This window comes from Danio rerio, chromosome 15, assembly GCF_052040795.2.
Source record: "Danio rerio strain M-AB ecotype USA chromosome 15, GRCz13ab, whole genome shotgun sequence".
NCBI classification, from domain to species: Eukaryota; Metazoa; Chordata; class Actinopteri; order Cypriniformes; family Danionidae; genus Danio; species Danio rerio.
In genome coordinates, this window is record NC_141035.1 from 35,806,297 (window position 1) to 35,819,009 (window position 12,713).

At 34.0% G+C, this 12,713-nt stretch overlaps 1 protein-coding gene across 8 annotated transcripts in view; it reads right to left on the minus strand.

The window, feature by feature from the left end:
- The window catches only part of nbeab (neurobeachin b), a 569,044-nt gene that overhangs the window by 72,873 nt on the left and 483,458 nt on the right, over positions 1–12,713 (minus strand). For all 8 annotated transcript variants that reach the window (XM_087284306.1, XM_087284305.1, XM_087284304.1 and 5 more), the window contains one exon: positions 11,827–11,946. In XM_087284306.1, the coding sequence (XP_087140432.1) occupies positions 11,827–11,946 (120 nt within the window). The remainder of the gene's footprint in view (positions 1–11,826; positions 11,947–12,713) is intronic.

Here is a 12,713-nt window from a genome sequence, read left to right on the forward strand (position 1 = left end):
CCATCATAATTTGTACAAAGGGCCCATTGAAAAAGTCTTTAAGACCAAGCAGAATTCTGGTGTGGCTTTGGCTAATGCAAACATTAATTTTTCAAGAGTCCAACATCCAGCTGTGCAAGAAAAAATGTGACATAAGCGAAGTCATCTTTCGCTACTGTTTTGTTTTTAAATAGGTAAAATATTTGACCAGTAACTTTTATTCAAAATCTTGGACCTTATTTTTGAAAAAAAGGGTGAACCACCAAACTGCCAATATTAAAATCAATAGTTGTTATCAATGAATTTTCAAATGTACTTTTTTTTTTTTTACAAGAAAGGCTAGAAAAAATTGTGAAGTTCATAATTGTTATTATTATTATTATTATTATTATTATTATTATTATTATTATTCTTGTTGTTGTTGTTGTTGTTATTATTATTATTATTATTACGTTTTAATGTTTTATTATTCAAATGGCCAAATTCTGACTAAGAAAAGTTGAATGTGCTGGCCATTTTGTTTTGTGCCTAATAAATTACAAAAGACTATAGTATTTAATTAATAAACAGTTAATACATTTAATTTAACATCATAACCACAATTTTAAAAAGTGTGGTTATGATGACCATCTGACAAGCTAATTCAACTAAAAATAGTCTCTAAAATGTAACCTAAATTCAGTATTTAAATCTCATAAATAAAAAGAAAATGAAGCATATAGCTGCAAAAAGGTTCCACCAAAAGAACCACCCCTTTTGAGCTTCAGGCCTGTATTATCACTGTAGGTAACACTTTATTTTGATGGTCTGTTTGTTGAATTGAAGTTACATTGCCTATATACATGCCAACTAATTCTCATTAGATTATAAGTAGACTTTTAAATTGGGGTTGGGGTTAGGGTTACTGTAACTTGACATGTACTTGCAAAGTTTCTTATAGTCAGTTAAATGTCTGTTGAAGGAGCAGTATCAACAGATATTAAGCAGACAGTCTACTAATACTTAAATAGACCATCAAAAAAATGTTACCTATTATTATTATTATTATTATTATTATTATTATTATTAAATATTCCATTTTATAGCTCTAAAAAATAAATTAACTGACCCAACTTAAATGTAAGATTTGCAAAATATAAGACGGGAAGAGACTGGGCACATCATGAACTGGCTCTAATATAATGGTCATTTAAATATTTTACAAAATAATATCACATGTGATACTTGTCAGAGCCTGGGACTGACATTGCTATTGATTATGATCACTCTCTGTGAGTTTAACATTTTTAGGAGACTCTTTCTTCATAAAAAAAAAAAAAAAAAAAAAAAATTACAGAAAACAGTAAATGATAACAGTACAGAAAAAAAATGTTCACTGGATTATTTTTTCGTTATGTAAGTGGTTGCAAAAACATTATATGGCCTGAATTTAAACAAATAAATTAAACATTACTAATTTAACTAATTTGTTTAAATTCAGTTCATATAAATTGTTTGTAATCACCTTAAAAATGTAGTAAATGCAATCCTTTTTTTCAGTGTACCTTTAACTCCACCACCCTGACTCCAAAATTAAACCTAGCGCTAGGTTTAAACTCACTGGGCAACAATCAAAATTGGACAGAGCTCCATCTCCACCCTCACGGGAGGATTGGTTTATAAACTTTGCAGACAGTTGCGAACAGTTTGGACTGCAAGCGTCGTGATCCGCGTCCTCAAGCCGCTCCGCCTGCGAGCCAATAATTCCTCTACAGCCTCATAATGGGCTGACAAGTCAATCACACTCAGACTCTTCAGCTTTACAGCGTTCGCCCTAATGACACCCTCCTGGAGAGCTGTCACCGGGCACCACTGCCTCATCACACTCCTTTAGACAGAGCTCCAACAGCACATTATTGAGAAACACTTGACGATCGAGGGAAACTTACTCTTTCGCTCTTAGCAGGAGGCCAGAGCGCCCGAGCCAAAGACTAGCTGGAGATTTTGACAATGTTTGAAAGCCTATTTTGATACCTGGCTTGAGAATGATACAACTTCTAAAAGGAAAAACTTTACATGTATAATATGTTGTGCATACTTTACACATATAGCCTACTCTCTTTAACTCTAAATAGTATTGTATTTTACACTACCTGACAAAAGTCTTGTCGTCAATCCCGGTTATAAGAGCAACTAATAATAACCTGACTTCTAGTTGATCACTTAGAAAGGTGGCAGAAGATAGATTTTATTGATGAATCATCTGTTGAACTGCATTCCAATTATCACAAAAACTGCAGAGGGTCTATTGGAACCCACATGGACCCAAGATTCTCACAGGAATCAGTCAAGTTTGGCGAAGGAAAAAACATGGTTTGGGGTTATATTTAGTATGGGGCCGTCCGAGAGATCTGCAGAGTGGATGACAACATTAATAGCCTGAGGACATTTGTGCTGCACATTACATTACAAACCACAGAAAAGAGCAAATTCTTCAGCAGGATAGTTCTTCTTCTTATAATTTAGCCTCCACATCCAGTTCCTGAAAGCAAAGAAGGTCAAGTTGCTCCAGGATTAGCCAGCCCATGATCATTATTGAGCAAGTCTGGGGTAAGATGAAGGAGGAGGCATTGAAGATGAATCCAAAGAATCTTGAAGAACTCTGAAGTCCTGCAAGAATGCTTTCTTTGCCATTTCACATGACTTTATTAATAAGTTATGCGAGTCATTGCAGAGATGTATGGATGCAGTCCTCCAAGCTCATGGGAGTCATACACAATATTAATCTTTTTGCGCAGCACCATGACTTTATATTCTATACATTATTTCTGTTAAGTGACAAGACGTTTGTCTAAGCAAAGTCCTTACTGCACTTATTAAATAGTTACAAATTAAGGTATGATCATATTTTAGTTTGGTAAAAAAAGCGTTATCTAGAGGCCTTTGCCTTTCATATAAGCCACTTATAACAAATGATCATCTTGAAGTCAAGGTTTTATTTGTTGTTCTTAAAACTTGAAAAGGCGACAAAACTTTTGCCAGGTAGTGTATTGTCTTTATATTTTGTGATTGTAATCTGAACTGACTGTCCTTGCTTTTATAAAGAGTGACCTTGAGTGTCAAGAAAGGCACCTTCAGTTAAAATGCAATATTATTATTATTAATATTATTTTTATTTTATCTGTGCATGTATAATGTAAGTATAATGTAAATATAAACATCAGGAAATAACTATGATATGATTCATTTTATGATTTGAAAAAGTTTAACCTGTATAATCCAACCAGTCACAAGTGCGAACACAAGTGAGTCTTTTCATCCAGCCCAATCTCTCGGGGAAACATATTCGACATATTTTCAGAGGAGTGGCTATTTAATGAATTCATGCGATTTCATTCTTGCAAATGCATAAGATTTTTAAAAAGAAGCATGCCACATATGCCAAACCTAAATAAAACTGTCATTAAGAAGTGAGCAAACTTTATTAAAATGTTTGAATGAATGTCACACAGATTTATCAAAATTTGCCATGAAATAAAAAAGTTATGAATTGCTGTGAGATTGCGTTGCTTTTTTTTCTTATTTCTGGAAGCTCTAAAAGTGCTCTGTTTAACTTTGGAAAAGAAATTCAACTTTTAAATGATAAAATCAGGGGCGGATTTAACCAACAAGCCAGGTAGGCAGCTGTTTAGAGCCATAATAAATAAATATAAGTATAAATAATACCTATAAATAATATACATTATTTTGTATGATAAGGGTCTAACAAATAAAATGATTACGTAATTATTACATCGGTGCAAATATCTCCCTGACCTCAATCATAGAGCAGTACAGCAGTCATATCAGATAAAAGTTTAGTTTTTTTTTTTTTTTTTTTTTTTACAAATTTAAAAAAGAAAAAGGAAAAAAAAAAGATTTTAAGAAAAAAATAAAATGTAGAGACCTAATTAAGATAAAATGTATAAAAATATTTGTGATGTAAGAAAAAGTACAAATAAAATACAAATAAAATACTTAAATAAAAGACTGTTGCATAGGGCCCCCAAATTACTAAATCTGCCTCAGGATAAAATAGATTGTTTTGGTTAAAATGTAAAAATAAAACATGGCCACATACGTTTATCAGTTTTGTTGCAATTGAAAACAGAATAAAATTAAAATAAAATAAAACTTCAAATTTTGACTGCTGTTAAACCTAAATGTAATTAATATTATATCAAAGAACGCATGAAGTTTGTGTTTTAGGGAGGTCAGTTGAGTAAAACACATGTAATCAAATTGCAAGTAAAACTCTGGGATCAAACATATTAACATCAGCAAAAATATCCACTGATCAACAGCTGGCTGGAGCTCGTGATTTATGGCTGCTGTCAGTTTATTTACTGTTTTGAAATGCATTATGGGACCTTGATATCTGCGCTGTCATGTTAAAATGTTAAACAAAAATATTCATAATTTTTTTTACAAGTTGGAAATTTTCTCCTACCAATCACAAGTTATAAGCAAAAATTAATTTGTATTATTATTATTATTATTATTAAACTTTTTACAAAAGATATTTTGGCTTTTTGAGTTCTGAATGGGTGTTTATTTACTTTAGCCTTCAATCCAAAATGATATTTAATATTTGTTCAAACTACTTAAGTAAAATGAGCAGAAACAACACAACTCACAATGTTTATTTGGGGACAACTTAATTGATTTATGTTCAATCCTCAAAAACTAATAAGGTAACTTGGGCAGCACGGTGGCGCAGTGGTTAGCACAATCACCTCACAGCAAGAAAGCCGCTGGTTCGAGCCCCAGCTGGGTCAGTTGGCATTTCTGTGTGGAGTTTGCATGTTCTCCCAGTGTTCGCGTGGGTTTCCTGCAGGTGTGCCGGTCCCTTAGTTATTTTATTAATAAGGGTTCGCCACAGCAGAATGAACCGCCAACTTATCCAGCATATGTTTTTATGCAGCAGATGCCCTTCCAGCCACAACCCAACACTGGGAAACACCCATACACTGTTGCATTCACACACATACACTACGGACAAGCTTATTAAATTCACCTATAGCGCATGTCTTTGGAGTGTTGTTGGGGAAAATGGAGCACCCGAAGGAAACCCAAGCGAACGCAGAGAGAACAGGTCACACTTTACGTTGCCAACGTTTAACGTTGCCTTTAAATAAATACCACATCATAATCTGACTACAAAACATATTAGCCTGTTACCTTAGTCAAGAGCAAGTTAAGCCAAAAAAAAAAAATTAAAAAAAATCTATCAAATCATCGAAGCTATGAAATTAATCTCTCACTTAGATCATTTTGACGCTTTGATGTTTTTGATGAAAGAATCTGTGAGTCTGCGAATCTGAGTAAGTGCACTCAGAAAAATAAATTATAAATAAAACTCTGGTGCTTTCAAGCGTGTTTAATAAGGCTATACTATAATGCTCAGCTGCAAAAAAAAAAAAGGAAGAAAAAGAAAAAAGTAATCTGATACAACATGCAGATCTACAGAAAATGCAAGGCAGCAAACTGACAATCTTCATTTTCAAGTTTTACTTTAATCCCGAAAGCCATAATAAGTTTACTTTAATTGTGCATGGGGCATTCTTGCCACCTCATCGCTAATTTGTGACATTTCTCCCACAAGCCTCTGTTAATTTTCGAGCTCATCCAACTATCTACAGGAAAAAAGGTCAATGATAGACAGCATAATGACCTTTGCAGGACAAAGCCTCTGCTGAGGCAGCGGTCTGGAAAGATTAAAGGGCCAGCGAACTTTGATTTGCTCCTTTAACGCTGTTTCTTGCTGCATGGGATCATTACTGAATATAGAATTATGGGTAGTGAGTTTGTTTAGGGTGGAAAAATACAGAATAAACCTCTAAGGCCACTGTAATGCTGCCAAAGGACATGAACGATAATGTACTTGTGTATGTATATATTCTGCATATACACATAATTGCATAGTTTTTTTATTGCTTTGTTTGCATCGGATAAGTTGGCATTTCATTCCGCTAAGGCGACTCCAGATTAATAAAGGGACTAAGCCAAAAATGAATGAATGATTGAATGAATGAATGAATGAATGAATGAATGAATGAATGAATGAATGAATGAATGAATGAATGAATGAATGAATGAATGAATGAATGAATGTTTAACAGAGCAAGGAATTTTTCACAGGATTTGCCCAAACTTTTTCTTATATATAAAGGGCCAAAAACCAAACTTGACTGAGGCTAGTGGGCCGAAGGTAAATAGTTGCCATGGCTAATTTTATATTTATTTAATAATATTTTAAAATAACTAGAAAACATTGCTTTTTATATTAACTAATACAGATTTTTTATAATCAACTTATTACAGTAAAAACTAAAATAATCTAATTTATAACAAAATTACACTATTACAGAGTTACACTAGTTACACTAGTCTTCTGCATAGTCCTCCATCTGTCGAGTGACAACATTTACATTTAAAAATAATCTGATTCATTTACAACATTTAATTGAAACATGCTCTTTTGTAGCTCAGCAATAAAACAAACAAAAAAAGGTTACGTGAAATTAGAAATGACCACCTCTTTTAAAGGCATTCGCTAAAATCTTCTACATCCCTCTCACTCTCTTCTCAGAAGAGATGGTGAGCTAAATCAAAGGTTACAACTTTGGCCAGCGGGCCCTACTTTGAGCATCTCTGCTCTAGAATAAAAAAAAAAAATCCTCATAACAATTTGCACAAACAGATTTTAAGTAAATTTTACAATCTTAAATCAGGTACAATTAACTTGTCAATATCATGTCCAATTTTCTTAATGTTTAACCAAACACTCTTCAACAATTAAGTAAAGTTAATTGATAATCTTTCATTTTGAGTCTATATTTATTGAAATTAATCAAGTAACATCAATTTCTTGATTTAGCAGTAGGAGCATTGATTCAATCAATTTAAATTACTATTATTAGTTGGAATTTAGTACATTCGGCATTACTTAGTTTAATTAAAACACACATTTCCACTGACTTGAAATGTGTAATTTCACTTTATTTTAAGGAAATTGAACCCAGTAGCATTACTTTAATAATGGCTACTGATCTCAGAGCTAGTGTTAGCACATCTATGGCTCTCTCAGTGAAGTGTCAAACATGCTAATAATGAAAATGCCAATACCTAAAGAATGAGTGCTACTCTTCTGCAAAGTGATAAGCGCAAAACTAAAAAACTTACTCAAAACTCTTCTTAATCTTCAAACTATTGAAGATTAAACTTTAAAAGGTTCAAGAAACCCTCAAGTAATTTTTGAGATCTTAACAGATTTGTGTGTGTGAAACATCAATTAAGACAAAGTTAGCACCTGTCAGATTTAACTGTGGATAAGCCTGGATCATTTTGAGCTTTTGTTAGCTAATTTTATCTTCTGGGTTTAAAATCATTTTTGGGGCGGGATCAAAATCGGTAGCGTTACCTGCCTCTCCACTGATGACTTGTTGGTTTCTCATTATTATTCGGAGTTTTCCTATCTTAAGGAAGACCCTAATTTTTAATTATTCATGACAGCACGACACACAGTATTTGAGAATTTAGCAGTTCATAAAGGGTTGTATGTGTTTGTTATTTTAGGATTCACAAGGTTTGTTACATGGTTTTCCCTACAATGCTGTTAGAGCCGAAACAGGAAAGCTGTTTGTGTGTAGCAAGCATTTTTGTCAAGAAAGTTGTACGAGAAGAGGAGAATAGCAGACTTTATCTTTTATCAGTTGAGTTTGTTACTATTCAGACACATCGCTTATCCGTGCTGCTTTGTTCGCCATGTGTTTAAAATCCTCCAGATTACGGCAATACTAATGGTTAGAATAGATAGGGCAAGAGACCTGCTGCACTGCTATCCACTGTGTCTGCATTCAGACCCGGGGATTCAGGAAAAGAGAAGTCCTCCTCATTTATAGTGTTTATATAAACATCTTTACAATGATATAACAAATTGTGGTTATGTGTATATACATTCATTCATTTTCCTTTAACTTAGTTTCTATTTCAGAGGTCAACTCTTATAGTTAAAGTCAGAATTATTAAACCCACTAAATCATGAGCCCTCCTGTTTATTTTTTTTTTGCCCAATTTCTGTTTAACGGAGAATTTTTTTCAACACATTTCTAAGCATATTTTAATAATTTATTTCTAATAACTGATTTTTTTTTTTATCTTTGCCATGATGACAGTAAATAATATTTTACTAGATATATTTCAAGACACTTCTGTACAGCTTACAGTGACATTTAAATGCTCAACTTATTGATTAACTATGATTAACTAGGCAGGTTAGGGTAATTAGGCAAGTTATTGTACAATGATGATTTGTTCTGTAGACTATAAAAAAATATATAGCTTAAAGTGGCTAATAATTTTGACCTTAAAATGTTTAAAAAATTTGTTTTAAATGTTATAATTTTTTTTCTGGCCAAAAGAAAGCAAATAAGACTTTCTCCTAAAAAAAGAAAATATTATCAGACATACTGTGAAAATTTCCTTATTCTGTTAAACATAATTTGGTAAATATTTAAAAAAGAAAAATGAAAATCAAAGGGGGGCTAATAATGCTGATTTCAACTGAATGTGTATATATTTGACGAAATCACGAATCGTATATGTAGCAGAGCATTAATTAACTTTTTTTTTTTTTTTGCATTTTAAGTTTGTAAACTATAAAATCGTGGGCCTCACGTAAAAAATAAAATACCTCACGTTTTGTGTTTTTTTAGTCTCATTTTCTGAGCCAACTGACAATTGTTGGTCCTCCTCTTTTACTCTTGCTCTGCCCGCCACGCCCACTCCTCCCTCTGCTCGCAGGGGGGTTTCATGACCCTTTGACAAGTCTTTCTCTCAAGTTTAAACACAAAAGATTGCTTTTACTGTATTTTCAGAATATTCTCCTCTTAATTCAATCCCATGCAAAGCCTGCTGTGAACTATACATGCATTACAACATATCCACTATAAAAAAATTGTGTTTTATTACTAGGTTTGCAACAATTAAAATATATTTAAATACTACACGTAATTTAATATTAATACTTTATTTATTACATCAAGTAAATGTGTAAATATTCAATATTTACTTAGATAATTCTAGTAATCAAATTAAGTTGACACATAATATTACAATTATAAAATTGTGAAAGTAAATTTATTAGATTTTACTACACAAAAATGTTATTTCTTTCAGTGTAGTATATTAAAAATATCTATTAAAATATTATTTACTGTCAACATGGAAAAGATAAAAGAAATCAGTAAATAAGAATTAGTTATTAAAATTATTATGTTTAGAAATGCAGTGAATAACTCTCTGTTAAACAGAAATTAGATATAAAAAATATATAAAAGAATTTATATTTAACAGGAGGGCTTCAACTGTACAATGGCTGATCAATTCTGTTAACACAATACATTCAATCAGATTAGGAATACATAACATAAAAAAACCCATAAAACCATTCTGCTCATACATAATAAAGATCTCCTGCTCCACAAGAAAATACAACAAATCTACTGTTGTCTGTCCTAACAGATTGCTGACCATTAAACGAGTTTAACATGATCCACGCAGACACCATAGTGTTTCCAAGAGGCCTGTTTTTTTGCTAACATATCCAGTGTTTCCCTGTACAGCCGTTCATATCGCCTGCACCTCATGTTGTTGTATGCTGTTCCTCAGCCCGCGGTAGTAAAAAGCCCTGCCTTTACATAAAAGACTACATTTTAAATAGCTTTTGTCATTAATGCTTTATTAATTGCCCGAGGCGAAGCTAACCCGTCAGCGAGTGTGCTGGAAAAGTATGACACTTTTAGGTCAGCTCGAGTGCGCTTGCAGAGCTGAAATGGAAGGGAAGCAACGGGGGGAACAACCATTACTGTGATAAAGCGATTCGTCTCTGAAATACATGCACGCCGAACAATGTTTTACTTTAAATGTTTATGAAGAATTTTTCACTTGCACATATAGCTGCTCGGAAGCTACAGGAATTAAATATCACTGCAAATCATAACAAAGTAATTCCATCTGTTTTTGGTTGACAACCAAGAGAAGCTCTGTTTATTTAAACCCTCACAGTTGCAGCTACAGTTGAAACCAGAAGTTTACATACACTGTGTAAAAAGGCACATAACCGTTTAAAAAAGGTCAGATGTTAATGTGACTATACGTTTTCTCTTTTAGGTAAATTAGGATTATCAAATTTGTTTATCTTATGCTATCTGCTTAATAGGAGAATAATGAGAGAGATATTAACTTTTCATGAAAGTCAAGTGTATATACACTGAGATTATTATGCCTCAGAAAAAGCTCAGATGATGGTGTCAATGTTTTGGAAGTTTCTGATTGGCTAATTGACAACATTTGAGTTAATTGGAGGCACAACTGTAGAATAGTATTTAAGGATGTCACTCCGCTGCTAGTCCGTTTGCACTGGCTGCCAGTTGCTGCTCGCATCAAATTCAAAGCTCTGATGTTTGCCTACAAAGTGACTTCTGGCCTTGCTCCTTCTTATCTGCTCTCACTTCTGCAGATCTATGTGACCTCCAGAAACTTGCGTTCTGTGAATGAACGTCGCCTCGTGGTTCCATCCCAAAGAGGGAAGAAATCACTTTCGCGAACGCTCACGCTCAATCTGCCCAGTTGGTGGAATGAACTCCCTAACTGCACCAGAACAGCAGAGTCACTCGCTACTTTCAAGAAACGACAAAAAACTCAACTATTTTGTCTCCACTTCACTTCCTAATCTGCAATTGCCTCTCTGGATATCACACTAACTGTACCCCCCCAAAAAAAGCAAAAAAAAAAAAATACTAATACTACTAATACTTTCCTTCTTAGACTTTACAGACCTGAAACTTGCCTATAGCACTTATTCATTGTTGCTCTTACAATTGTGTAAATTGCTTCCTTGTCCTCATTTGTAACTCGCTTTGGATAAAAGCGTCTGCTAAATGACTAAATGTAAATGTAAATGTAAATGTAAGGAAACCTCAAGCGCACTGCTTCCTTTTGTGACAACATGGAAAAACAACAAGCCAGAATCAAAAAAAAAAACAAAACAGATTACAATTTGCAAAATTACAGCGGCAGCATCAGGTTGTGGGGCTGTTTTGCTGCAGGAGGGACTGGTCCACTTCAAAGCATAGATGGCATCATGAAGAAAGAACATTATGTAGAAATACTGAAGCAACATCTCAAGACATCGGCCAGGAAATTACAATTTGGCCACGAATGGGTCTTCCAAACAGACCATGACCCTAAGCATACTGCCAAATTAGTTCAAATCTGCTTTAAGGACAACAGAGTGAATGCTTTGGAGTCGCCATCACAAAGCCCTGATATCAATCCCATAGAAAATGTGTAGGCAGAGTTGAAAAAGCTTGTGTGACCAAGACAGCCAACAAATCTAACTCAGTTACACCAATTCTGTCAGGAGAAATAGGCCAAAATTCCTTCAAACTATTGTGAGAAGCTTGTGGAAGGATACCCAAAACATTTGAACAAAGTTAAACAAAGCAAAGCCAAAAAAATAGCAGAGGAAATGATGTAAACTTTTGACTGTCTAGAAATTAATAAAAAAATTCTCAAAAAAAAGTCTCTTATTATTCTGGCATTTAGCAAATGTAAATCACTTAGGTAATCCTAACGAACCTAAAATAGTAAACGTTTAGTATGATTTAACACCAGACATTTAAAAAAAAAAATGATAATGTTCCTTTTTTTAGAGTGTATGTAAACTTCTGGTTTCAACTGTAGTAATGTTGCAGCTACTTACAGTCAGGGAGTAATGACTAGTTTCCAAGACATTATAACATATAAAACCTGCTATCTGATTACCTTCACATCTGCAGTATCGCGCTGGCAGTGCCTCCACGAGCGGGCGATGCTAGAGAAAGTGCGGTTTGGGTGATCAAACTTGTTGCCGTTGGCGTTTAAGAAGAATGTGGTGAAAGGCTCCTGCAATTGAGCAAAAACAACAATGTCACTTTTATTAACCCAAATAAGCTCAAAAACACATCTGTAAACAACCGCAGACATATCACATGATGCTAATTAGCCACTTGTTTAGACAAATCTGCTTGCTAATGCTATGCGGTGTCCAAAACATGGGCAGAATGAAAAAGTTAAATTCATCTCGATTCATTTTTATGGTAATTGGATTCAATCTCCTGATGGAGCCCTTGTCCGTCGCACTGGGAAATGTTCCGTTTGCACAAACATCTCAATGTAGGGACTCATCTGTCAGATTATGAAGAGTTTGTGGAGGTTTTTTTTTTGTCCTCTCATTTTCTGTAACAGTGCCCGAGGCGGAGTTAATTATATGGCCTGTTGGCTGAGGAGCTCAGCTATGGCTCTAATTGGCAGATTCAGGGTCATCAGTCTGGGCTGGCAGAACGAGGAGTTGACATGGAGATGCTGGATCAGCCAGAGGAAAAAAGATGATGGTGTCTACAGTCTCAGTCAAGCCTGGTGTGAAAGCTGCCAGAGGAACCGTCCAAATCATCATCATCATGGACGCAATCGGGCCGCTTGGAAAGAGCCAATTACAGCATTCTCGTTATGCGTGTTAATTTTTTATTGTGTCACATTTTATTTAAGTCTACAGTTCACGCTATTACCAATTAACTAATACTTTTAGTTCATTAAAGTACTAATTTGCTGCTTATCAATAGTTAATAATATGAAAGTTGGGTTTAGATAGGCATGAATGTGACATAAATGTA